The following is a 26896-nucleotide window of genomic DNA, read 5'->3' as shown; positions in this document are numbered from 1 at the left end:
GGAATTGGATAATGTTTAAAATGTTTAAAAATAACAAAGCTGAAAACATTTCAATAAAAAATATTTGGTTTTAACTTTAATGTAAACCATATGATATTAAATAAAAAGTTTTAAAGAGTCAAACCTCGGGAAGTGAATAAAATGAAGTACTTCCTGTTAAACCAGGAAGCGCCATATTTTGCACAGTTTTAGTCTCTTAAACATATTTTATATGAACCAGACTTATCTGCTCAGTTTTAATTCTTTGTTAGTTCAGCGTGAGGGTTTTTGGGTTTATTGTGAGATTAAAATATTACAAATTAAAAATAATAATAAGGTAATCAATATGTACATAATATGCTTAATTGTGAGCACAATTTTAAGTACTGTGACATCACAATCTGACCTCCCTGTTGGACATTTAAAGCGTTTAGGGGGTCACATGCCACCTAGTGTTGGAATTGATGAATTTAATGTAAGTTTTTAATTTCGAATTCATTAGTTTTGTAAAAGTTTTTTTTTACTAATTCCCAACTTCTTAATTTTTAATTCTATTTTAGCTCGAAAATGCCCCAGATGTAAAAACTTTCTATGAGAAATACGTCCGTGAAAACAAAGCAGCAATATTCCGAAATGTTTTAACAAATACTGTTGCCTTTAAACAATGGAATGATGACTATTTAAGAACAAATTTTGGGGATTTAGAAGTTAGATTAGAAGGCAAAAAAGAGAAGGTAAAGTATAAAACAATTTATTGCTTTTGTCGAGTTAATTTTGGTGTTTATAAAAGCAATAATATTTATATTGCAGTCTGGTGGGACTCCGAAAGGGGAAAAGTTCCTAGGGAGGGACAGAATATCACATTTCATCGACAACTACCATTCCACAAATGTTTATGTAGTGAGTGAACTCCCCGAAGCAATGTTCAAAGATGTTGGGGTGTTGCCCTCGATGGGAAGTTGTGGGGAGATGGGGAGAAGGATTGTGGAAGTGGACCTTTGGTGGAGTGGGGGTGACTCCCACAGTATTATTCACAAGGTAAATTTATCCTCAGTGTGGGTGTTTGAGTCATGTTTTTAATAGAGTTTCTTTTTAGGATGCTTTTAACCAAATAAATTGTTTGCATCGAGGGGTTAAAAATTGGAAATTGTTCGAGTTTAAGTACGAGAAGTGGCTGCATAAACATTGGGAACCAGAAAATGAAATAGGAGGGTGAGTTAAATTTTAAAAATCATTTATTTTCATACAAGTTAAACATCTAAGATTTAATGTTTAGATTCTCGGACATTAATGTTGAAGCAGTCGATATGATTAACCATCCAAATATTGCCAAAGTTCCATGGTCCAACTTTACATTGAACGCTGGGGATTGTCTTTTCTTGCCGAAAAGTTTGTTTTTAGATTTTGGATAAGTTTGTAATTTAAGTTTGAAATGTAAATTTTTTATCCTTCAGAATGAGGATATTGTTCACCAACTGCAAAATGGTTTTCATTTTTTCTTGTGCTTCAGGTTACTACCACCAAGTTGATTCATTTGGTTCTACAAACCTTGCTGTGTCATTATTATTCAGCAGATTTGACGGCGAAGACCACATTAACACGAGTGATTGTTCCCCAGATACAGATTACCAGACTTTACGCCCCTTAAGTGAGTTTCCTGTAATGTGGAAGTGGAAGGGGGAGGGGGTGATGTCCATGGGCAATGCTGATCTTGAACGAATGAGGTTTGTTCAAATTCAGGATTTATTTAGAGCTTAGTTTTGTAGTCTTGGTGATTGAATACTTATGTTATAAGATTACACACTGTTATGAAGTTAAATTAATAGCAGTTTCCAAATATCTACATTAATCTAACATCAACTTTAAGGGAAGAGATGTCCGAACAAGCAACAACTATGGAAGAAAACGGTCAAAACTTTAACCTCGATCTTGTCCAGTTGCATTTTGGACTCGATGAAGACGAGGATGATGGAAAACTTAGAGAGGGAAATTTCTCCAAGGTAGGCTTTTTAATTTCTTCTCTTAGAGGTTTTAGTAAGCATTAAAACTAGGATTTAACAGGGCTTATTTACATTGAATATTTTTATATTGTTTAAGGGCTTACAGTTTCTTGATCTAAATAAAGATGGAAAAGTTTTGGCTCAGGAAATTAAGGAAGCTGGTCTGGAACAACTTAGAGGTTTTGTTAACGAGGTAGACAAATGGTGGCATAAAATATTGAAAACAAGCCTTACAGATTCATTTATTTCTAACAGATTGAACCTTACGAGCCATCGAACACGGTTGATTTTGAGTATTCATTGATTGATTATTACTCTGTGCATGACCTAGTTCAACAAGTCATGAAATCACAAGAAAAGTTCTCCAGGAAAGCTTGGGTTCGAGCTTATACAAAGATGCTCGATGGAACGGAAGAATTTGCTAACAAGGTGAATAATTTAGCTTTTATTTTTCATAACATTTATTAAAATTTCTGTCAACATTTCTAAATGTTTTTTTTTAAAAAACAAATCTTAGATCTTTACGGGATTAGTTGGTTCTGAAGACATTAATGTTGCTGTTAGCAACCAAATTACCCCCAAAACAATTGAAGGTGCCCTTCAAAGGTGGATTTATTATTGGGCCCCCCAATATTCAGGTTTCTCCGACCGCCCTAAAGTTCAAACGATGTCAAACAAAGATGAACTTTAAACTTTTTCCTTAAACCTGGTTTAGAATTTTATTTTAAGTTTTTGTTTTGTTTGTTGGGATTTAAACTTTAAGGATTTTTGATATTAAATATGTGGCTACTGTCTGCTTGTAAAGATATTAATAATATAAAGTAATAAGTTTTAAAAACATGTTTTTTATTTTTTTGCCAGAAAGAAATATTATAAGACACAAAGTGATTAAGAGAAAAAGCAAAGTAAAAGATTATTTCGAAAGTAATTGTTTCCAAATAATTTCAGGTTTTTCGGTTGGTCTCGGTAAATTTGAAGCAATTTCACCAATTAATGAAATCTTATTGTTTTTAAGCAAATGTTCTTCTATTTTACGGTCCATGATCTTTTCTTGCAAACAATTTGTCCTTGATCTTAAAAAATCCTTTTTCAGAATTGTCCCTTCGAGGTTTTTACATTTTTTGCAAGTTTTAGGATCATGGAGCTTAGTGTTGTTGACAATTTTCATTTCTTCAACAATATTCTTGACTTTTAATCGGTCAACTAAGGCCAAAGGAACAACCAGAGGTTCCTCAGATTTGTTTAAACTTTTTAAGTTTGCTGTTTTTTTGGTTGGTTTTGCTAGGTTTTGTATCATTTTTGAGCAGAATTTGCTCTCATGATTTGTATCTAAGGTCATTTTACGCATACTGTTATATATATATTGATTGGAATAACAAAAAGGAAAAACGGGTAAAAAATGGTAAATAAAAGCTTTAATTAAGGAAAAAAAGTTGTTCGTGTGATTGAAATTTTTAAAACTAAAAATAAATTTAAACGACTAAATTGTTTCGAAACAAAACTTTTAACTGAAATGTGCCATCTGCCAAGAATTAAAAGAACAACATTTTAAAAATGTTTATTTTAGATTATAATTTTTTAAACGCATTTAAAAAGTTCATTTAAACTTTTGGGTAAATGTAAAACAATTTGTCAAGTTTAATAAAGTGTGTTTATAAATTACGATTGCATCTTTGCGCATGCGCAGGACATGTCATGTCACAGTGTTATGAAGTCATAAAGACAACACAAGTACGTTCTGTCTGTGGTGTGTTTATTACTTATAGACATACCGTAGACAGACTGGCAGCGATTAAATTTAAGCAATAAGTTCAAAGTAGAACAAAACATAAACAAAATACTAAAGAAACCTGTAACTGTATAATAAAATGCTTGATAGTCATAAAAATAGATTAAACATTCAGTTTTGTTTTAAACTTTTAGCCTCTGGGTTTAAATAATAAAGAATGTTTTTGTTTCGTTCCTTGTTAACACATGTTAAATGTTCAAGGGTATTGACCAATCATATTTCATGTTCACGCTCAATTGCACAAGTCACTCAACCAGCACCACCCTTTAAAGGTCAAGCTGTGGTAAATGGGCAATTTAAAGAAATTAAATCCGATGATTTCATGGGAAAATATTTAGTTTTGTTTTTTTATCCTCTTGACTTTACTTTTGTTTGCCCGACTGAGGTTATTTCATTCAGTGATCGGGTCGAGGATTTTAAAGCTTTAAACACTAATGTTGTGGCAGCGTCGGTTGATTCACATTTTGCTCATCTTGCTTGGATTAATACTCCACGAAAACAGGGGGGTTTGGGTGAGATGAAGATACCACTTTTGGCTGACCTCACCAAGCAAATATCTCGAGATTATGGAGTTTTACTCGAGAACGCCGGGATCGCGCTACGGGGATTATTTGTCATCGATGACAAAGGAAAAGTTAGGCATTCATGCATCAACGATCTTCCAGTTGGGCGTAACGTTGACGAGGTTTTAAGAATCGTTCAAGCATTTCAACACACCGACAAACATGGTGAAGTTTGTCCTGCAAGTTGGACACCCGGTGGTCAAACTATTAAACCAAGTGTGGAGGGCTCTAAAGCTTATTTTGAGTCTGAAAATTAAAATTATTCAAGTTTGTGAAAATCATTTAAACTGTGATCTAAAACTGTGCATTTTGCATTCTACCTAAAAGTACTCTATACCTAAACTGTTGTTGTATTTATTTATTTTTAGTTAAAATTATTATTAAATCATGTTTATTTACACAACTTTTTTAATGTGATGCCTTGCCATAATATTTTTGAAAAAATCCCATTTATTTCAACTTCCTTGGGTTATCAAATAAGGTTTTGATTTTTTCAGCCATAAAAATTTATTTGTGATTTGTTTCAGATTTTGTTAAAAAATAGGAATTATGGAAAGTCAGGTCTCGACCGAAGAGGAAAACTTTTCCGGAGAAGAATTTCAAGTTATTAAAACTTTTCACAAAAATGTCGGAAACAAATTAAAATTAAATAAAAAAATTTTGGTTGAAAACCACGAACAATTCAACAAAGAATTAAAAGCTTTAGTGAGTGAACATGAAGAACAATTGATTGAAGCTAAAACCGGTTTAGATTTATCTTTGCAGAACTGGGACAAATTTAATAAAATCAAAAAAGCAGCGAAACGACCTGAACCAAAAATTTTAACCGAGAATCTAAAAGCTTCATCTAAATTAAACTTAGAAAAGTACGACGAGATCCTAGCCCAGTTTAAAGAAAGTTTTTATCAATTTTCAGACAAACTAAATGGGGAAGAGGTTCTTAGTTTAAATCCAACTGAGGACGAAGACAATAAATTCGATATTTAGACTAAAAGCATTTTAGTAAAGATTGTTTTTTTAAACTGTTTTTGTTTTTGCCTTTTTTTTTATAAACCTTTATTATTGTTTTTTAGATTGTTTATAATGGACAATGATAAATATAAATCTCCGCTTGTGTCTCGTTATGCCTCGAAAGAGATGGCTTTTAATTTTAGTGATCGTAAAAAGTTTAGCACTTGGAGGCGCCTGTGGTTGAATCTTGCTCAAGCGGAACAACAACTAGGACTTGAGATAAGTGACGAACAGATCAGCGAGCTGGAATCAAACCTGGAACTATTGGATGAAGACTTCAAGGTCGCTGCTGAGGAAGAGAAAGTTAGAAGGCATGATGTGATGTCACATGTTCACGCATTTGGTGTTCGATGCCCGACTGCGGCATCTATTATTCACCTTGGTGCAACTTCGTGCTTTGTGGGTGATAATACGGACCTCATTGTGATGCGGGATGGTTTACAGATTCTAATTCCAAAGTTGGTCCGATGTATTCACAGATTAAGTGAGTTTGCACGCAAGTATGCAGAGTTACCAACTTTAGGTTTTACTCACTACCAGCCTGCCCAACTTACAACAGTCGGTAAAAGAGCTTGTCTTTGGATTCAGGACTTAATTTGTGATTATGATAGTTTAACTCGGTTTGGGGATAAACTGAGATTTCGTGGGATTAAAGGTGCAACTGGTACACAAGCAAGTTTCCTTGTTTTGTTCAATGGTGATGAAGAAAAGGTCAAAAAGTTAAATAAAATAGTAACAGAAATGTCTGGATTTAAGGAGTCTTACATCATAACTGGACAAACTTATCCTCGCAAACTTGACGCTGATATCCTCTCGTTTCTTGCAAGCTTGGGTGCTTCGATTCATAAAATGTGCACAGACCTGAGGTTGTTGGCTCACATGAAGGAAGTGGAGGAACCATTTGAGAAGACACAGATTGGATCGAGTGCCATGGCGTACAAACGAAACCCAATGAGAAGTGAACGCTGTTGTTCACTCGCTCGCCATCTTACTAGCCTTGCATTTAACCCGCTTCAGACGGCATCTGTTCAATGGTTTGAAAGAACCTTGGATGACAGCGCCAACAGACGGATTTGCATCCCTGAGGCCTTTCTAACAGCTGACATCATTCTGACAACACTGCAGAATATCTGTGAGGGTTTGGTTGTGTATCCCAAGGTCATATCTCGTCATGTTGAGCAGGAGCTGCCATTTATGGCGACCGAAAACATTATTATGGCCATGGTGAAGCTTGGTGGAGATCGACAAATTGTCCATGAGCGAGTGCGAGTTCTGTCACACGAGGCTGCTAGGGAGGTGAAACTCGAAGGTCGTGAGAATGACCTTGTGGCCAGAATAATGAACGACAAATTCTTTGAAGCTATTCATAATGACATCACAAAGCTTCTTGACCCCTTGACCTTTATAGGTCGAGCACCTTCACAAGTTGAAGAATTTTTGAGCACCGAAGTTGATAAAATTTTAAATGAATTTCGATCTGAGCTGGACAAAGAAGCGTTGTTAAATGTTTAAGTACCTAAAATCATATTTTTTACTAAAGTTGTGCTTGTTTTTTTTTAGAAATCTTATCACGATAATAACTTATGTTTACTTTAAAAAGCCTTTAAAATCATCAATTTAACAGTGACATCATCAATTCTTATTGTTACATCGTCAAAATATATCGTGACTTTAGTGTTCCTGACCCTTTATGTGGTTATATTGTGCAGAAGAATGCCTGAATTAAAGTTTGCGGTGGTGTGTTCTAGTAACATGAATCGAAGTATGGAGGCCCATAGATTTATGAGGTAACAGTAGTTTTACTTCTTGAATGTTAAATTATAAAGCATTGAAATAAATTTTTGTTTACAGTAAAAAAGGTTTCAACGTCGTTTCATTTGGAACAGGAAATCAGGTCAAACTGCCGGGACCAGCGATGGATAAACCAAACGTTTACGATTTCTCAACCAGATATCAGGATATTTACGATGAACTTAGAAGAAAAAATGAAAATCTGTATCCTTTTTTGATCACTTATTGAGACAGCTTATTTTTTGCATTTTAGGTGTTAAACAGTTTGGTTTGTTTTTGGTACAGGGTGAACTGAAGGCCATCTGGTGAATAATACCAAGGTTCTAACCACCTTGGCAACCATTTTTAAATTTGTTTTTTAGGCACCAGTTAGACAAACAATTACAATTTTAATTTAGCAATAAAAGAACCAAGCAAGATTATGGGTTGCAACATGATGTAATTAACACATTTTATGACACATTGTTTTACAGTGTACAAGACCGAAATAAATTAAATTTGCACTCAACTCTTTGGCATAACCCTTTTAATTTAAACTTTTGTTTAAAATTTATTTAAATGCGGTTGAGGCTTTACTTTTAGAGAAGAGGGGAGAATCGATATTAAAGTTCGTAGAAATTTTACTGTTTATAAAATTTTGGTTTGTTTAAAAATAGATGATTTTGTAACATTTTAATTTATTTTTATTTTTTTAGATCTGGCATCATAACATGGGGGGCAACAAGATATTTCATTTTAAAATTAGACGAATAATAATATTGGTTTATTTATATGGTCTTATTAGTTTATTTATATGGTCTTATTGGTTTATTTATATGGTCTTATTGGTTTATTTAAATGGTCTTATTGGTTTATTTATATGGTCTTATTGGTTTATTTATATGGTCTTATTGGTTTATTTAAATGGTCTTATTGGTTTATTTAAATGGTCTTATTGGCGCATTGCGGGTTAAATGATTAAAGTTAATTTATCCGCTTACAAATGCACAAAAACTTAAATATTCTAAAATGTAAATGCTCTAATAAAATAAAAAATAATTTGCAGTTGCTTGATTTTAAAAAGGTCAAAAAGCTTTTAAAGGTCATAAACAAGTATGCACACAATACTGTATGTGAGATCATGATGTTATAAATATGACGTATTAATCGGTTATAACGTAACAATGTGATTACTTTTCATGACATAATTTTATTTTTAGGGTGAAACAACGTTTGTACGTCATAATCCCTTCACAATTACGCCGTGACATTCTGGTATATTAATTAAATATGGTTTGTGAATAAGAACAACCAGGTAGGAATTAATTTGAAAGAAAAACGACAAAAAAATAAAAAAATTGGTGTTTTCTTGATTTGTTTTCACTTTAGGGGAAATTTTCACGCCATTTTTAATTTGTTGCGCTGTTAGTGGCAAGAAGCAAATTTAATTCTCACCTCAAGTGGGCGATGTTTTGTTGTTTGTTATTGTTTTTTATTAGGCAAAATGGAGAGATTGTAACTAAAGTACATATCTCAAAAATAAAAATGATTTAAAATACAAATATGGTTGTTTTTCCTTAACTCCTTGCTAGTTACACACAGAATGGAGTTTTAAATATGCTCGACAGGAACCGAAGAATAAAAGACCGCCCACAAAGGTTTCAGGACTCGAAACAAGAGTTTGATGTTGTTATCTCGCTTGAGGAGAGGGTCTATGATCAGATAATGGAAGGTAACGCGATTATTCACTCTATTAATAACATAACAACTCTTAATTGTTACGTCATCAGATTTCAACACACGCGAGCAGACGACAATGGACACGGTTCACGTGATTAACATCGACATCAAGGACAACCACGAGGAAGCCACAATCGGAGCTTTCATTGTTTGTGATCTCTGCAAAATTGTTAGTTTAGCTAACTTAAACATGGTGTGCCTTTTATTTATTTGGTAATTTTTTGCAAATTATGTTTAGCTTGAAGGTTGTGATGACCTTGACAACGAAATTGATGAAGCCCTCCAAGAATTTGAGGAAAGAATTAAAAAAAGTGTTTTGCACTCCGTCCAGTTTTATTAAACATTGTGACTTAATAATTAGTAGATAGTGAAGTTGTCTATTCGTTAATAATTGCTGCCATGGTAACCCCCATCTTTGCTTTCGTTCGACCAAAGTTTCAACTTCGATTGCTCATAAAAAAACTATTTTAATTTTAATTTTTAAAATATAAAAAAAAGGAAAGGATGTCGAGTTTAATTAATGAACCTATCGGCACACAATTGGAGTATTTCAAATTGTTAGTATTTATTAAACCGGTATCTGCTCATATTAAAATATATAAAATCAAATAAATAAACTTTCGAAGAATTGCAAACAATATTTTGGTTTATTCTTTCAAAAATAAAGGACTTCTTTAAAAAATGGTTGAGTAGAAACAAAGTATATATATACCCATATATGTTCTTTGGGTAGAAAGGGAAAATGTAAAATGGCGTTTTGGGGAGTAGGAGTTTTGGTTGTATTATATCAGTTATTTTTAAACAAATTTATTGAGGACAAACTGAGTAAATTACTTGTAGAGAAATATATGCTACACTTGAGTGGCCACTATGACGTAATAAGGTGGGTCTTTTAGTACGGGAAAGCGTGGTTTTTGTCAACAAACAGACAGAACGAGAATCAACAAAATTTTTATCGTAGTTTCTCTTAAATTCGATTTTCTTTTGAGTTTGATTATTTTTGAGTTTTGTTTAAAGTTAAGTAGATAAATACTAGCCTGAGGCTAGATAAAACTTTCGTTTGTTTTTACAAGAGATAAAATTAAGTTTTTATTCGTTGGGTTATTTCTCGTTTTGTTGGAATTATAAAAAAGTTGGAATGGATGACTCGGGCGTGAATATAAGCGATGAGCATTGTGATGACACAGTTATGAATGAAAGTGATGACAATGGTGAAGACAATGGGGAATCGGCCAAGGTTTATCTTCCAGGTCAAGAAGTACAACAAGGTGAACATTTGATCCATGATCAGTCTTCTTATGTTCTGTATCATCAAGCTCAAACTGGTTCACCTTGTTTGAGTTTTGATGTCATCATCGACCACTTGGGGGACAAAAGAGTTAATTTTCCCATGACTGGGTACATTGTGGCGGGAACCCAAGCAGAACAAGGACGAGCCAATCATGTTGTAGTTATGAAAATGTCAAACTTACATTCCACCTTAAACAAAAGTGGTGACGGTGACTCAGAGAGTAGCGATGATGATGATCTAGACACAAAACCCGACCTCGAAACAGCGATGACAACCCATTATGGTGGCGTGAACAGAATTCGTTGTTGTAAGATCGGTGATGTTCATCTTGCTGTGACTTGGTCAGAACGCAGGGCCGTTCACATTTGGGATTTATCTCAACAAATTAACGCTGTTGAAAGTCCAACAAACCTTGCTGAGTTTTTAAAGGACAAACATTCTCGCACTTTTCCTTCGTTGTTCACATTCGCAGGTCACATGACTGAGGGATTTGCCCTGGATTGGTCACCCACTGTTAATGGTCAACTATTGAGTGGAGATTGTAACAGTAATATTCATTTATGGAAGCCACAAAATGGTGGCACGTGGCATGTTGACCAAAGGCCGTTTAAAGGGCATTCAGGGTCAGTTGAAGACATTCAATGGTCACCAAATGAAAAAAGTGTATTTGCTTCTTGTTCTGTTGACAAAACTGTTAAAATTTGGGACATAAGAGCAAGTCCCAGCAAGGCATGTATGCTTACAACAAAAGCTCACAATTCCGATGTTAACGTTCTAAACTGGAACAAAAATGATCCTTTTATTGTGACTGGCGGTGATGATGGAATGATTAAAGTGTGGGATTTGCGACAATTCCAGAAAGGCGTGCCTGTGGCCACCTTTAAGCATCACACAAAACCAATAACTTCGGTTGAATGGAACCCAAACGATCGAAGCGTGTTTGTTGCTTCTGGCGCCGATGATCAGCTCACACAGTGGGACTTGGCTGTGGAAACTGACAACTCACAATTTGAGATTAAAGACATTCCACCTCAGTTGTTGTTTATTCATCAGGGACAGAAAGATATCAAGGAAGCTCACTGGCACCCCCAAGTGCCTGGTGTTGTTATAAGCACAGCACTTGACGGATTTAATGTTTTTAAAACAATAAGTGTTTAAAGCAATAAAAAAATTAAATTTTTCTAAACTGAATAATTTTATAAATTGTAAAAACAAATATTGTGTTTTCATTTTTTTAGAGAAATTTAAAAACTCGTTTAAAATGTCAGAGCTTGCTGAAAAGTTGTCAAGACGACAGAAAATTAACGAGGGAGTTGAAGCTCCCCCTAGTGAGGGTATTGAGCCAAGAAAAGTCTCGAAAGAAGAGGAAAAAGGAGCAACTGATGCCGCTGATGGAGAACTAGCTGATAAGCTTAAAAGGTAAAAGTTTTACTTTAATTTTTGTTAAAACTGTGAACTTGTAAAATATAAAATTATTTGGATAAAACGTTGAAACGTTCTTATTTTAGACAGGGAAATTTGAATGAAGGCGTGGAACAGGCTTCAAATCCCTCTGATAGACACTTTAACCCGTACACAGAGTTTAAAGAATTTACAAGAAAAGAAATCAAGGAATATCGAAAAAAATTTGACACGTAAACTTTGTTTTATTTTGTTTAAAAATTATTCATACTGTTTGAATAACAATTACACAGCTATTTCCTTCTGTGATGTCATAAATAGTCATGGTTTATAATGTCACTGGTGGTAACTTTTACTTCCTGCTAAGGGTATTAATTTTATGAAAGCATTAAAAGTATTACAACACCAGTGTTCCCTTAAAGAAAAACCTTACCGTATGGGTGCCCAAAAAAGCGCACAATCTTAAAATTAGGTGAACAGGTGCCATTTTTTTTATTATTAGTTAAGTATTGAACCCTATTTTATAGTTGGTCATGTTTTAATGGGTATGCCTGCAGTGTGTTAAAACGCCAGCGCAAAGCCACCAAGACTTACATTATTAATAAGAGAAGCAGCATAAGTAATTAGTTGTAGTTATGATTATGTTTATTTTAATGTAAGTACGATATTAAATAATTATCAATGAGTTTAATATAAAATATTTTTATAGCGTATTTTTAATTCAAATGCGCGTCACATTTTCGTATACACTTACTACACCGAATCCTTAAATCTTAGTTAAATTGGCGTCCTTTTTTAGTGCAGCTCTAAAATTTTGCTGTGCAGGTGCTAACCATAATTATGCGCTTTGTGCACTAGTTTGTGCTTAAAGGCTAAACAACACTGGCACATATTAAAACTTATGTTTTTAAACAATGTTTAAATGTCAAAACTTTTTTTTGAGAACAAACAGATTCTTTTAAGTGGTTGGGTATTTCCAATGATAGGATTTAGATTCAGTAAGTTATTAAAAGCTGTTTTCTGATTTATATTTTATTAAGAAAATAGCGCCCCCTATTTTACTTAAAACTTTCAGACTTTTATAAAATTCAAACAAACTGCAACATTTGACTTTCTGTTTAACTTTTATTGCAAGCAAATAAAATTTACTTTTGCTTTATTGTTTACTTATTGTTAATAATTTATTTTTAGGCACTAGGAACCTCAGTTTTGTCAACATTTTTTTTAGGCACTAGGAACCTCAGTTTTGTCAACATTATTTTTAGGCACTAGGAACCTCAGTTTTGTCAACATTTTTGAACTAAATAATTATTTGTCTTTTTATTTTAGTTATGACATCGGAAAAGACGATTTTATCGACATGTTTGAGCTAAAGTTGATGATGGAGAAGCTGGAGGTGCCCCAGACTCATCTCGCGCTCAAGAAAATGATCAAAGAAGTGGATGAAGACAATGACGGAAGAATTAGTTTCAGAGAGGTTGAATAATTTGGTTTAAAATTTATTAGGAACTTGGCTAGTGTATATTTGTGTATACCGGCAGCGTGGTAGTAAAAACACTTGCTACACCACCATGAGGTCACGGGTTCAATTACTACTGCCCTCATGCTGTAGCGCCCTCAATAAGGTGCTATAAACGGTATGAACTCCTGCTGACCCAGCGCTTAATCAGCAGCGCAATTTTTGGGCAATTATAATCTATAATATCCCAAACTGCCACAGGCAACAGGCAACTCAAGTCTGGGTTGGAGTTACTGTTGTCACTCTATGTTTAGGTCGTGCATTCGACTTTCCCACATTGAGGATAAAGATATACCAATATAAAAAAATATATTAATTTATGATTCAACTTTTTATTCCCATGACTGTTTGAGTTGTGCTGTTTTTTTGTACAAAAATGTTAGCTTTTTTTTTTTATTTATGTTTTAGTTTTTGTTAATCTTTCGAAAATCGAAGTTGGGAGAGCTTGAAATTGATGGATTGATTAAATTGGCAGAAATGAGTGAGATAAATGTGGCTGAGGAGGGAGTTTCAGGAGCTAAAAACTTCTTTGAAGCGAAGGTTACATTTTTGTTAATTTTTGAAAAATTTTTAACCTGTTTTTAAACCCTAATTTAATTTTACAGGTGAACAAGTTAAACGAATCGAGTCGATTTGAAAATGAGATAAAAAAAGAACAAGAAGAAAGAAGGCAAATGTTAGAAGAGAAAAGCGAAAGGAAAAAGGCATTTAAAGCCAAGGCGCAGATGTTCCAATAAATCTTTTTTGAGTGCAGATTTTAGATTTTACACATTTTATACTATTTTCAGAATGTATTTTTTTTTAATATTCTGTATCTGCAGTATTCTGTAGCAAAGTAATTTACGCAAAACTTTTTTTTCCTGGTTTTTCATGTTTTTAAGCGTCGGCACTTTTTAGCTGTTTTTTTCAACTTCTATAATTTTGTATAAATCTTCCCTAGTATTTCAACGTACGAATGTATTATATTTCTATATTATTTTTTTAATTACAATTTATTATTTGGATATATTCTTATTTGTTAAGTTTTGAGCATTTGAATAGGTACACCAGAAAAATAGTTTTATTGAAACCCGGTTATAATTTTCAAGAAAAAACAGTTTTTGAAAGTTTTTCTTTATTTCAAATGTAAAACATTACTCCAGTAACTTAAAAAATTTCACGAAAGCCTAATTAAAATATCGCCTGAAATTTATTAAAAATTTTTTTGTTTTTAAGCATCTTTTATTTTCTTAAGCTTATATTAAATTCATTCATTATTTTTCTTTTTATTGTTTGTCTGTAGTAAGTTTTAGTTTAAGAGTTTAGTTTTGTTTCTTTCAAAATTTTTTGTCACAATTTTTAATTTTGAAAAATATTTGCAGCTGTTAAAGAAGTAAACTCCTAAAATTAGGTAATTTACAGGAAGATGATCGGATCATCATTGCAGCTCCTAAGAAAAAGGTCCGGATGAGGAAAGATGAAGCTTGAAGACTTTTTTATTTGCAGAAACAACTTAAGTTTATAATTATCTTTTCTATTAAAATGAATCCATGCAGCTTACCTCGCATTTTAGATCTAGGAAAACTCACACCAATGGTAAATGGCTTGTTTTGTTTAAATCTTTAGATTATGTTTAAAGCATATTTGTACCTTTTAAACTATTTCTTCTATATATTTTTTAAATTTTTTGTACTGGATGTTAAAAGGTTGACTTTACAGCCTAAACAAGACCTAGTCTTAAGTTGACTTTATAAGAGATATTATAAATTGAAATTGCCTGATAATTAATTTGCTATCTGATTTTAGGCTCTGCAGGAGTTCGTTCCATTAAAAGTACTCAAAAGTACTAAAGCATGGGAGCAGTGACAACGAGCTTCTTTGGTGGTAAAGCCATGTGTTTGTATAAAGGAAATCCAAATGTTAATGGCTGTGTCATGTCACCTGATATATTTCCTATTTTTATGGGGAAAATTAAATGAAATTGATGGAAACCCAAGTAATAATAACATGGGGCTATGGTGTGGAAGAACAAAGTTAAAGACAGGATTTATTCACTAGATATAAGTAAGTTTTACTTTTAATATCACTTTAGAAACCTGTTTATAATAATTTAACTTTTAAACAGGAATTACTTTATAAACTTGTTTGGTTTTCATCAGGCTTTCTGTACCCACTTTTAGAAGTTATATGTGCTCACTGGGGGTACTTTGGCCCCCCTGGGCATATTTTAGTATAATTTGTGGTTATTTAATATCAAATAATTAATTTACATTATGATAAACATTTCAAGGGAAATTCCCAAGGTTAATCCCCATGTATTGTTGTTTAACTAAAAATTGTTTTTTTTTGTATATATATATTTTTATTCTCAATGTGGAAAAGTCGAATGCGCAACTTAAACATAAAACTACACCAATTACTCCAACCCAGCCTTGAGCTGCGTGTGGCGGTTCAGAATATTATAAATGCTTGATAATTATCTGCTAATTAAGTGCTGGCTCAGCAGGAGTTCATATCGTTGTAGCGCCTTACTCAAGGTCGCTACAGTATGAGATCAGTGGAGATTGAACCCACGACCTTATGTGTGGTGTACCAAGTGTTCTTACCACTACACCATGCTGCCGGTTTTTCATTAATTATTTGATTTTTTTTGTCATTAAATAACATTTGTTTTGTATTTTTCCAGGACAATTTGTTGTTCATGTTTTAGTTTGTACCTAGCTTTGGCATTTTTATCTAAGTGAATCTTATTTTTGTTGTACTTTAACCTTGCTTTCTAACATTTTGTGGCTAAATTTATTTACGCAAGATTTCGTAAGCGGTATACTTTTATTGGATATTTTGTATTTGTTAATCCCTAGAACTCGTAAAGTTACGTAACGCAACGCAATGTTACCTTGTCGTGTGAACATGCCTTAAAGTGTTGTAATTGTTTAATCTTGTTGTTACAGAGCCCTGGTGATCGCTTAACTGTGACTGAAGCATTGTTTAACAACTCTGGTTGTAAGTTAAGGCCAAACAATGATCTGTGATGTCAAGATGAGGCAACGACTTAGCCTATTGTTAATGTCAACTATGACAAGGTTTAAGTCTGCCAACCAACTAGGGGTTCTAATGTTGATTCTTAAGGAGAGTGGCACTGAGCCAAGAATTATGTATCCTTCGACATCATCTACCACTCAGCTTACCTGTTTGTTTAATGGTATGTCTTTTTGTTATATTGTTTGTTTAATGCATGTTGTTTATAATAAGGTTAAGTTACAAACAATCTGGATTTTCATGTAGAAAATGAATTGGTTGATTAATTTACTTAAATATTTTTATCCCAGGGCGAGTGTGAAATAATCATGAAGCGAGCTGGAGAGCAGTCAAAGATCAAGCCCACAATTGACTTTACGAGCTCTGTGATAATCTGCATCTACAGGTTAATAAGACTTTAAGGATATTTTGTACTAGCACAAAACCTGTTTACATGAACGTTTAAACTGTGCTACAAACCAGGTTTGGATTTGGTTCTCTTGTTTTTATTATGTGAAAAAAAGGCATCCATGTGGAAAATAAGTTAACCTGTTTTAGCTTTGTGAAAAAAGCTAATTAGATTTCAAATCCAAATTTTAAATGCGTTCGAGTGTGTTGGTTTTGAAACTTAAACACAGTTTTAAAACAAAAATTTGGTCTATAGGCAACAAACTTTTATTTTATTGTTTTAAAGCTAATGACTATATAAAATAAAAGATTTATTTATTAAAAAAACACTTGAAAACTAAGGACATGTTGGTGTTTAAGATTTTCTTTCTTATACTTTGTGGACATTTAATTTTTTTTCCTTTTATTTTGACAGTACTTGACTTTCTTATCACGGATGGGGAAGAATTAAGCACAGTTAATTAGGAGTTCATACCGTTTATAGCGCCTTACTCAAGGGCGCTACAGCATGAGGTCAATGGGGATTAAACCTAGCACCTCATGTAGTGTAGCAAGTGTTCTTACCACTACACCACGCTGCCGGGTTAGCACTGCAGTTTAATTTCTTACCGTTTACTCTGCTTAAAGAAAAACCTAATTTTCACCCTGGTTCTAATGCTATATGGTCAAAATATTACAGAAAGCATATCAATCTAAGTAAAGATTATTTGTAGTGGGTTTGGTAAGCAAAAGTGGGGTCTAAATGCTCTCGTAAAATGAACAAATTAGTTAAATTAAACTTTTTTTTTAATGTTTTGTATGACGATAATTTAAAGTGTCTAATAATGTAAATTTGTTTGTCAGTGTCGTATTTATTTATATTTTATGTGGTTGAATCTACTGAAGTCTTTGCTTCTATTTATTGTTACAATTTTTATCATTACTTTTAATTCTTTGATATAGATTTTTTGATGTTATTTACTTGCATTTTAAACCGCAAAGATGACTTAGTGTAAGGTTTTACTGAAATACAGTCGTTGTAGCTCCAAAAGGTTTGCAAGCATAAGACTCTAGCAAGTTGGTTGGCTTAGGGTTAGGGTTAGGGTGTTAAGATTTAATTATAATGAAAACTTGTTTACCAAAATCTCAAAAATTAGATCAGATAAACCCAGAGGAGGGGAAATCGGCATTTTCAGATGGTAATAAATTGTTTTATAGAATTGGAATGATAAAAAAACTGAAAGTTGTATACTGTAATTATTTGAAAATATAATTGTATAAAGTTATCTGTAAATCTTTGGAATAATTATTGTATATAGTAAGGAATAATGCCCAAACAACTATAAATGTACTTTGGCACTGTGTGGGACAAGTCGCTTACACAATTTTGTATGTTGAGGTGATCATCATCTTGTTTTCTTTTTATTACAGGTTTGCCATTGCTTAGAACATTGTTTAACTTTGGAGTTTTCAGACACTTACCCCTATGAGGCGATAACGGTCAAGTTTTCAACCCCATGTTCTCACACCAATGTTGATGCCTAGGAAAATATTTGTCTTGTAATTCTTAAAGAAAAGTGGCAGCATTGTACAAGGTTCAAACAATAGTCTTCCATCCTTACTACCCGGTGAGTTGTGTTTTTCTTAAACCATTTTTATTTATGTTTAAGGCCCAATAATGACAACCTTTCAAACGTACAAGCTACTAATGCATGTTAGGCATTTCTACTTTATCTTAAAATCATTTTATTTGGGGTTAAGAACCCAATAGTGACAACCCCTAATATACAATTTATTTATTTATGTTAAACATTTTTACTTTATCTTAAAACTATTATATATCATCTTTAGAACCCAATAATGACAACCAGCTTAAACATGCTATTCTAGCGTGTTAAACATCACTACTTTATGTTTTCAGAATATACTTTTTGTGGATGATATCAACAACAGCAACAATTCAGCTCGTCACTTAGTACCGCTGAGTCACCTTAACTAGACGAGTTGTGACTTTGTTTAAAATTCATTAATTTCTGATTTGCTTGGCTTGAAAAAGTTGCGTAAAACTTTTGTGTTTACTTTACAATATGTTGACCCGAAGTTGTCAAGTCTTCATACTTTTACGGGAATACTGGACGTGCAGTCAAAAGATATGGCGAGCCCTGTGACATTTGGAGTTTTAAGGGTGATATTGGTAAGTTTGTAAAAATATATATTTTTATGTGTAAGTTAGTTTATAATTAAACTAAAATTAATGGAAGGTGTTTTAAATCTACACACTGGTTTAAAATTGTACTTAATTCTTGTTAATAGCATTTCCATTTTAAACAGTTTCCAATTGTTTTTAGTGACGAATGTATGCACCTTGTAGAAGCAGGAATAGAACTCAAAAACATGCTTTCTGACACTGAAAAGCTAATCAAGACTAGGTAATTAAGTTATTTTTTGTTAGGTTTTTGCAACAATTTTAACTAGCCCTTGAAATGTATTAGGCACCACAAATGGCATGATAATTATACACAGGCTGTAAGGAAAAAATTGGAATAGTTGTGGGGAAGGTCCACCATTGATCATCATCACTTGTGTGATGTAATAAGACCTTCAAACTGGGCTTCTTTGCCTCAGCCTTATGTGTGGCCTATGTTGACTTTATTACTATAGTCTCTATAACCCAGTCTGTTTTACAGAGAACTTAATTTACCCACTTGTGTTAAACATTCTTTACTTCAGTTAAAATCATTTTAATTTATGTTTAGAGTCGCCTTATTCATTTTTCTTCGGTGACAAATGTTTTCCTTGCACCACAAAGAAACAGGAACAGAGCTAAAAAGCATAGCACATTGTCCAACACCAGAAGCAGTAGTGGGTCAAGTGAAATTGTGACATCATCAGCTGAGATGACCCGAAGTGTGGGATTTACAGGGTCATGGCAGAGTGCGGGATTGACAGGGTCATGGCTTTGATTTAGAGAAAAGTATGGAAATTGATTATCTCAGGTAATTTTTCAAATATTTTTCAATTTCAAATTTTGATATATACAGTTATCATGATGTATGTTATATTTATGTGCCTGTTATTGTTTTTATGGTTAAAATCGGTTGTAATCTTTTATTCTTAATCAGATCACAACCTTATTGCATAATCAAAAAAATAACTGTACAGCACTATCTCACATCTCTTGAGAAATTTTAATAAAATAAGTTATAAATTAAGCTAAACAAGACCAAGTTTCTAAATTATTTTTTGGTAGGTATCTTATCCATTTTTTAAACTAGCTCTTTAAATGTATTGGGCACCACAAATGGCATGATAATTATACACAGGCTTTAAGGAAAAATTGAAGTAGTTGTGGGAAAGGTCCACCATTGATCATCATCACTTGTGTGATGTAATAAGACCTTAGAACTGGGCTTCTTTGCCTCATGTCTGGCCTGTGTTGACTTTATTACTATAGTCTCTGAAACCCAGTCCGTTTTACAAAGTAATTAATTTACTGACTTGTGTTAAACATTCCTTACTTCAGTTAAAATCATTTTAATTTATGTTTAGAGTCGCCCTATTCATTTTTCTTCGGTGACAAATGTTATCTTTGCACCACAAAGAAACAAAAACAGAACCAATAAGCATAGCTCATTGTCTAACACCAGAAGCAGCAGTGGGTCAAGTGAGATTGTGACATCATCGGATGGAATGTCCACGTCCCATTTGTTTAAATCTATTGCCAGACAACTCGGTGACATGGCTATCATGTTAATTAATGAACTTGTGACCCCATTGGATTTCCTACATTAAGGGAGTCTGATAATTGTTAATCTTTCTACTACATTGAGTCAGAGTGTGGGATTGACAGAGTCATGGCTTTGATTTAGAGAAAATTATGGAAATTGATTATCTCAGGTAATATTTCAAATATTTTTCAATTTCAAATTTTGGTATATACAGTTATCATGATGTATGTTATATTGATGTTTCTGTAATTGTTTTTATGACTGAAATCAGTTGTGATCTTTTATTCTCGATCAGATTACAACCTGATTGTGTAATCAGAAAAATATTCATACAGCACTATCTAAAATATTTTACTTTAGTGCAATTCGTTATTTTTATAAAATTATTTGAAAATGAGTCCTAAAATAAAGCCAAAAAAGACTAAGTTGTTAAAACATTTTTTTAGTTATCTTAACTAATTTTTAACTAGCCGTTTAAAAATACTAGGCTCCACAAATGACAAGATGACTATATACATATTGTAAGGAAACAATTGTAATCAGTCCAGGGATGCCATTAATTATCATAACTTGTTTGATTTATTAATACTGGGACACTTTTCTTAAGTTTGGGTTTCTTTGCCCCTGTTTTATGTTTAGCCCATAATGGATTTTTAAAACTACTTTTCCTAAAACCCAGTCAATTTTACCAAATAAATAATTTAATTATTGTTAGGTTTGTACCCGTATGTTATTAATAACAGTTAATCTCGAAGGTCAACAAAAACATGCAGAACAGTCAACCAGTGGTGCTCGCTGGTTTGGTTGCACCACAAGAATATTAAACCATGATTTAGGCTTGGGCTCAAAATTGTACTAGATTTTTATATTTTTATTCATTTTAATTTTTTTATTTTTTTTTTAACTTTTCCTTGTGGATGTATTTTAGTATAATTTGTGGTTAATTTATATCAAATAATTAATTTGCGTTATGATAAACACTTTAAGGGAAATCCCCAAGGTGAATCCCCTTGTATTATTGTCTAACCAAAAATTCTTGTATAAACTATTTTGTATTCTTGTCTGTTGGTTTGTAGCGAATTATTAATTTTAATTTTTAAAAACTGTCCTTAGTTGTTGGTTGATACAAAAATATAAAATTCTGGCTAAATCTTACGGAAATAAACTCTGAATTTAAGTAATGTCTAAATCCATGTTTATTAAGTGGCGTCCGTTCAGCAGAACGAAATTGCCCAACTGTTTTTTAAACGAACATTTGCATTTAATAAAAAGCAGAAATGAATCGTTGGAAAAATAATTCAATACTAGAGAAACGAGGTTAGAGTTTCCATGTGAAAAGAGTTGTTAAATAACCCGCAAATTCGATAAACAAGTTATAGTTAAAAGCATTGGAACTCATTGTTAAAATAGGGAGGAAAAATACGCCAAAGCTTGACAGCAAATAAATAACAATTTCATTTCAAATCAACATCAAAAACTGTTTGTTTATAAAATTAAAAGTTAGCTTATGTGGATTTATCCAAAATAAGCTACATCAACCCAACTCAAAGTAGAGCCCGGGGTAATCAAAAATAAGAAAACACAACCGCTACTCCTTGATAAGCGTCTTAATTCTCACAAGCGTAAATTTGTAAATAAGCGTTTATTGTTTGATGACTGTATTTCTTGCACATTCGAACTTTCATGAGGTAGGTGATTGCGACGATCGACGAATAAAAGGGACTTGGCCTCTGTGGGCATCATAGACATATTGGCCTCGTTTGGGCACTTTGGAAAAACAATCGGCCTTCTGTGGGCATCAGACATGGGTGCGTCGATCATCGTCTTGAGTCGGCCATCGTTGGGCAAAAGAAACTAGGTAGTTCGTGCAAGAAATGTACTTCATCTTGTTCACTTGACCCGCTTGGCAAAGAAAAACACATAAAAAAATGCTGCGATGGTCTTTCTTCATCTGTCGTTTTTGTAGTTTGATTGTTAGAATTTAAAGCTCACAATAACGTTTTCCCATTTAAAAATTGTTACTTGTCTGTTTTTTTCTAAAGTTTTGGCTGATAAACAAAAGCTGAAAACTTGCTTATCTCCGTTTGCTCGACTCCTCGGAAGGTGTTCATTTGGTCTGAGAACAGAAGCTACAAAATTCTGTTTAAATCCCAAAACCTTAATCACGTCGGGAAAATCATCATTTGTAGCGAATTATTAATTTTAATTTTTGAAACATTCTTTAGTGGTTAGTTGATACAAGAATATAAAATTCTGGCTAAATCTTACGGATATAAACTCTGAATTTAAGTAATATCTAAATCCATGTTTATTAAGTGGCGTCCGTTCAGCAGAACGGAATTGCCTAACTGTTTTTTAAACGAACATTTGCACTTCATAAAAAGCAGAAATGAATCGTTGGAAAAATAATTCAATACTAGAGAAACGAGGTTAGAGTTTCCATGTGAAAAGAGTTGTTAAATAACCCGCAAATTCGATAAACAAGTTATAGTTAAAAGCATTGGAACTCATTGTTAAAATAGGGAGGAAAAATACGCCAAAGCTTGACAGCAAATAAATAACAATTTCATTTCAAATCAACATCAAAAACTGTTTGTTTATAAAATTAAAAGTTAGCTTATGTGGATTTATCTAAAATAAGCTACATCAACCCAACTCAAAGTAGAGCCCGGGGTAATCAAAAATAAGAAAACACAACCGCTACTCCTTGATAAGCGTCTTAATTCTCACAAGCGTAAATTTGTAAATAAGCGTTTATTGTTTGATGACTGTATTTCTTGCACATTCGAACTTTCATGAGGTAGGTGATTGCGACGATCGACGAATAAAAGGGACTTGGCCTCTGTGGGCATCATAGACATATTGGCCTCGTTTGGGCACTTTGGAAAAACAATCGGCCTTCTGTGGGCATCAGACATGGGTGCCGATCATCGTCTTGAGTCGGCCATCGTTGGGCAAAAGAAACTAGGTAGTTCGTGCAAGAAATGTACTTCATCTTGTTCACTTGACCCGCTTGGCAAAGAAAAACACATAAAAAAATGTTGCGATGGTCTTTCTTCATCTGTCGTTTTTGTAGTTTGATTGTTAGAATTTAAAGCTCACAATAACGTTTTCCCATTTAAAAATTGTTACTTGTCTGTTTTTTTCTAAAGTTTTGGCTGATAAACAAAAGCTGAAAACTTGCTTATCTCCGTTTGCTCGACTCCTCGAAAGGTGTTCATTTGGTCTGAGAACAGAAGCTACAAAATTCTGTTTAAATCCCAAAACCTTAATCACGTCGGGGTCACCAATTTGTAGCGGTCTCCGTCGACCCAATCGGAAGGTTTTATTTTTAAGATAATGACAGTTAATTGTTTTTCTTAACTAGCTAATTGCTCGTCTGCTGGTTAGGAATTCTTAAATTAACCACGCAGGTGAATTCACTGTATAATTATATTATACGGCAATTTCTTATAAAGTCGAATTCAAATTTCATTAACGGTAAATCAAAAACGTAAAATTCCAAAATCCAAAATCCAACTACTTTGTAGAAAGGCATAAGATAACTCATTTTGAAAAGGAATAACAAAGAATCGAATCCCATGTCAAAATCAAACCACAGATTTTAAAAACAAGTTTAAGATTAAAAGACATATCAAAATAGGAGTTAATATAAGGTTTTGATGAAATCAAGAAACGATAACAAAAATAATTCCCACCAAATGTGAAATAGTTAAATTTAATTGTTATTAATGTGAATAAAAGGTTAGCTTATGCACAATAAGCTACAGGTTTTTATGTTGTTTTTACAATGAGGTAAATTATTTAGTGGAAACTTTTTTGAATACTGAGCTTGTTATTATTAAAACATGTTTAACTCTTTTTTTAGATTAGAAATTTTGTTATCAAATTTACAAAAATTTTTGTCATTAAATAACAGTTGATTTGTATTTTTCCAGGACAATTTGTTGTTTATGTTTTAGTTTGTACTTAGCTTTGGCATTTTTATCTGAGTGGATCTTATTTTTGTTCTACTTTAACCTTGCTTTCTAACATTTTGTGGCTAAAGTGTTGTAATTGTTTAATCTTGTTGTTACAGAGCCCTGATGATCGCTTAACTGTGACTGAACACACCAATAGAATTTGACCATTCCAAAATACGGATTTAAGAATTTGGGGTTATAACCTTGATGTGTTTTCATCCTTACCTGTTAAGCAATTAATTAAATTAAATGATAGATTTTATGACAAGTTAAGTATGTAAGGTTGTATAAAGAGTCTGTAGTAAGTAAATAGTCGATAGTCGTCCCAACAGTTGGTTTTTTAATTGTTGAATTTGGGCTCGAACAGCAATCAATATTTTCCAATACCATTTTACCTGCTTACCACAAGCAGTAGTTTTATTAACTTAACAAACCTATAAATAGACTTAAATACACAAATATATAAGCCTATATTTGTATCATCTACCAAGCTCCATAATTTGTAGTAATTTACCAACTATAGTGTAGAGTTACTAGATTTTATTGTTGTAGTTATTTTGGTTGGTTATTCGGTTTAACTGTTTAATTTGGCTTGACTCCGTTTACCGACTCATTTTATTATGATTATATGGTGGTTTGGTATTTTGTTTAAGTTTTAGTTATAAACGACAAGACGTTAACAGTAATACTTTTATTGTAATACGGCAAAACACTTACACGGTTTGATTTAAAGTTACATTACAAGATCAGCTAGATTGCTAGACTGACGTTAAAGTTAAAGTACGGTTTGTAGGTCCAGTTATTGCGAGATGCGACGGTGGCCAACTATCGCTAGATTGGCCCGACGATGTAACGATGACCAACTATCGGTAGATTGGTGAAGAATGTTTAAATTGTTCCAGTATTTATAGCACAACCGAAAGGCCATAAAAGTTCGTTCGTTGTAAAGCCGCTGGCCTTCTCCGTACAGGTTACGTGGCTAATTCTCGTTAAGGGCGATTTTAGAGTGCATTGTTTGAAGTTGACGCCCGTTGTAACGAGAATAATTGTTGTACGTGTCCGGTCAATGACATTGAACTAGCTTGAACTTAGAATTGATTGTAATAGGCTTATTACAATTGATTCTACATCACCTCCCCTTGGAAAAAGTTGTGCATTCCTGGCATATGACAATTCGGCAGAATCAATATCTTCTTCGGAAAAGCGAATGGAAATTGAGGAGTGAACTGGTTGACATGTTGCGATCTTCCTTATTCTTGAGCTGTGTCGTGGGCTTGCTTGCGACAAGTGACATTGAAAAGGGACGATGAATGAGCCTCTGTGGGCGTAGTTGAGCCAGCTTGGGCGTTAAAGTAGACGAGCCATCTGTGGGCTTTGTAGACATGGACGAGTCAAATGTCGGCTTACAGGCAAGGGAATAGTTGCAGTCAGAAAATCGTAGCCCGTTTGGAAGTCTGGAGGAGTGCGTATGCCCCTTGTTCACCACTTCTGTTTGCATCGCCAATGTTCGAGAAAATATGAGAAACTTTAGAGATTTGTTGTGCCCGAAATAAGGGTTTATGTTGTCTCGGATTATCTAAAAACAAAGTTGTTACGCTTCCTACAAAATGTAGGTTTTGGCGTTTGTTTTATTTTTGCGCTATAAAACGTTTATTTGCTGCGCTTTGTTAAAATGGCGTAATAGCCTTAGGCAGTTGCCAGTTATATTTTATTTGTGCGCGCATCAAACTAATTATATAACACTTTTATTAAGGTATTTTATTCTATATCGTAATTCGAAAGGTTATAAATATCGAAAGGTTTAAAGTATCGGAAGGTTTGAAATATCGAAAGGTTTGCGTATTCGAGGTTAATTATAGCACTCTACAACTATATTATTAACCTTTAATCACGCCGGGAAATCGCCATTTGTAGAGTTACTAGATTTTATTGTTGTATTTATTTTGGTTGGTTATTCGGTTTAACTGTTTAATTTGGCTTGACTCCGTTTACCGACTCATTTTAATATGATTATATGGTGGTTTGGTATTTTGTTTAAGTTTTAGTTATAAACGACAAGACGTTAACAGTAATACTTTTATTGTAATACGGCAAAACACTTACACGGTTTGATTTAAAGTTACATTTCAAGATCAGCTAGATTGCTAGACTGACGTTAAAGTTAAAGTACGGTTTGTAGGTCCAGTTATTGCGAGATGCGACGGTGGCCAACTATCGCTAGATTGGCCCGACGATGTAACGATGACCAACTATCGGTAGATTGGTGAAGAATGTTTAAATTGTTCCAGTATTTATAGCACAACCGAAAGGCAATAAAAGTTCGTTCGTTGTAAAGCCGCTGGCCTTCTCCGTACAGGTTACGTGGCTAATTCTCGTTAAGGGCGATTTTAGAGTGCATTGTTTGAAGTTGACGCCCGTTGTAACGAGAATAATTGTTGTACGTGTCCGGTCAATGACATTGAACTAGCTTGAACTTAGAATTGATTGTAATAGGCTTATTACAATTGATTCTACAATAGAAAGATCAATACGGTTGAATATTTGTTCTTTGATATCACTTTACTGATTATTAATCAACTTGTCTGGTTGTATTTAAAATTGTGTTTAATTTGTTTAAAGGAATATGTAGCGGTTGGCACTGCAGATTAATTTCTTACTGTTTACTTTGCTAAAAGAAAAACCTAATTTTTACCCCGGTTCTAATGTGGAATTGATTGCTTGTGCAACCAATCCCTTTACGTGATATGGAGTGATATGAG

The 26896-nt window shown here is 33.3% G+C and overlaps 6 protein-coding genes and 1 pseudogene across 6 annotated transcripts; 6 read left to right on the top strand and 1 right to left on the bottom strand.

Moving 5' to 3' along the window:
• The first annotated feature begins 223 nt into the window (after nucleotides 1-223).
• Nucleotides 224-2758, top strand: LOC145749357 (uncharacterized). Its single transcript, XM_082565106.1, has 10 exons — nucleotides 224-454; nucleotides 540-713; nucleotides 790-1017; nucleotides 1076-1191; nucleotides 1256-1368; nucleotides 1490-1703; nucleotides 1847-1979; nucleotides 2077-2172; nucleotides 2235-2408; nucleotides 2497-2758. Exons 1-10 carry the CDS (start codon nucleotides 326-328, stop codon nucleotides 2668-2670), a joined length of 1551 nt encoding a protein of 516 aa, XP_082421232.1. The 5' UTR covers nucleotides 224-325; the 3' UTR covers nucleotides 2671-2758.
• A 95-nt stretch (nucleotides 2759-2853) lies between these two features.
• On the bottom strand, nucleotides 2854-3342 carry LOC145749363 (uncharacterized protein C8orf48 homolog). The gene has a single exon (XM_082565110.1). The coding sequence runs from the start codon at nucleotides 3325-3327 to the stop codon at nucleotides 2893-2895; it is 435 nt and encodes a 144-aa protein (XP_082421236.1). The 5' UTR covers nucleotides 3328-3342; the 3' UTR covers nucleotides 2854-2892.
• Nucleotides 3343-3819: 477 nt separating this feature from the next.
• Nucleotides 3820-5405, top strand: LOC145749361 (peroxiredoxin pseudogene; annotated as a pseudogene).
• On the top strand, nucleotides 5405-6907 carry LOC145749358 (adenylosuccinate lyase-like). Its single transcript, XM_082565107.1, has one exon. The coding sequence runs from the start codon at nucleotides 5415-5417 to the stop codon at nucleotides 6852-6854; it is 1440 nt and encodes a 479-aa protein (XP_082421233.1). The 5' UTR covers nucleotides 5405-5414; the 3' UTR covers nucleotides 6855-6907.
• A 90-nt stretch (nucleotides 6908-6997) lies between these two features.
• LOC145749362 (RNA polymerase II subunit A C-terminal domain phosphatase SSU72-like) lies at nucleotides 6998-9482 on the top strand. Its single transcript, XM_082565109.1, has 5 exons — nucleotides 6998-7129; nucleotides 7194-7337; nucleotides 8705-8844; nucleotides 8903-9021; nucleotides 9091-9482. The coding sequence occupies exons 1-5, from the start codon at nucleotides 7056-7058 to the stop codon at nucleotides 9190-9192; spliced, it is 579 nt and encodes a 192-aa protein (XP_082421235.1). The 5' UTR covers nucleotides 6998-7055; the 3' UTR covers nucleotides 9193-9482.
• Nucleotides 9483-9765: 283 nt separating this feature from the next.
• On the top strand, nucleotides 9766-11446 carry LOC145751488 (glutamate-rich WD repeat-containing protein 1-like). The gene has a single exon (XM_082567659.1). The coding sequence runs from the start codon at nucleotides 9991-9993 to the stop codon at nucleotides 11299-11301; it is 1311 nt and encodes a 436-aa protein (XP_082423785.1). The 5' UTR covers nucleotides 9766-9990; the 3' UTR covers nucleotides 11302-11446.
• On the top strand, nucleotides 11347-14069 carry LOC145751489 (EF-hand domain-containing protein D2-like). Its single transcript, XM_082567660.1, has 5 exons — nucleotides 11347-11562; nucleotides 11652-11777; nucleotides 12874-13021; nucleotides 13472-13603; nucleotides 13669-14069. The coding sequence occupies exons 1-5, from the start codon at nucleotides 11405-11407 to the stop codon at nucleotides 13798-13800; spliced, it is 696 nt and encodes a 231-aa protein (XP_082423786.1). The 5' UTR covers nucleotides 11347-11404; the 3' UTR covers nucleotides 13801-14069.
• The last annotated feature ends 12827 nt before the right edge of the window (nucleotides 14070-26896 follow it).

This window comes from Corella eumyota, chromosome 4 (assembly GCF_963082875.1).
Source record: "Corella eumyota chromosome 4, kaCorEumy4.1, whole genome shotgun sequence".
Taxonomy (NCBI): domain Eukaryota; kingdom Metazoa; phylum Chordata; class Ascidiacea; order Phlebobranchia; family Corellidae; genus Corella; species Corella eumyota.
This window is presented reverse-complemented; position numbering and strand designations above follow the sequence as displayed.

What these genes read in the sequence shown, in the direction of transcription:
- LOC145749357 (XM_082565106.1), top strand. Translation starts at nt 326, where the DNA reads ATGTACATAATATGCTTAATTGTGAGCACAATTTTAAGTACTGTGACA. An exon ending in TAGAAGGCAAAAAAGAGAAG is followed by an intron (nt 714 to 789) that starts GTAAAGTATAAA and finishes TTTATATTGCAG; the next exon opens with TCTGGTGGGACTCCGAAAGG. An exon ending in TTAGAGGTTTTGTTAACGAG is followed by an intron (nt 2,173 to 2,234) that starts GTAGACAAATGG and finishes TATTTCTAACAG; the next exon opens with ATTGAACCTTACGAGCCATC.
- LOC145749363 (XM_082565110.1), bottom strand. Translation starts at nt 3,327, where the DNA reads ATGCGTAAAATGACCTTAGATACAAATCATGAGAGCAAATTCTGCTCA.
- LOC145749358 (XM_082565107.1), top strand. Translation starts at nt 5,415, where the DNA reads ATGGACAATGATAAATATAAATCTCCGCTTGTGTCTCGTTATGCCTCG.
- LOC145749362 (XM_082565109.1), top strand. Translation starts at nt 7,056, where the DNA reads ATGCCTGAATTAAAGTTTGCGGTGGTGTGTTCTAGTAACATGAATCGA. An exon ending in GAGGCCCATAGATTTATGAG is followed by an intron (nt 7,130 to 7,193) that starts GTAACAGTAGTT and finishes TTTTGTTTACAG; the next exon opens with TAAAAAAGGTTTCAACGTCG. An exon ending in CTATGATCAGATAATGGAAG is followed by an intron (nt 8,845 to 8,902) that starts GTAACGCGATTA and finishes TTACGTCATCAG; the next exon opens with ATTTCAACACACGCGAGCAG.
- LOC145751488 (XM_082567659.1), top strand. Translation starts at nt 9,991, where the DNA reads ATGGATGACTCGGGCGTGAATATAAGCGATGAGCATTGTGATGACACA.
- LOC145751489 (XM_082567660.1), top strand. Translation starts at nt 11,405, where the DNA reads ATGTCAGAGCTTGCTGAAAAGTTGTCAAGACGACAGAAAATTAACGAG. An exon ending in CTAGCTGATAAGCTTAAAAG is followed by an intron (nt 11,563 to 11,651) that starts GTAAAAGTTTTA and finishes TTCTTATTTTAG; the next exon opens with ACAGGGAAATTTGAATGAAG. An exon ending in TATCGAAAAAAATTTGACAC is followed by an intron (nt 11,778 to 12,873) that starts GTAAACTTTGTT and finishes TTTTTATTTTAG; the next exon opens with TTATGACATCGGAAAAGACG.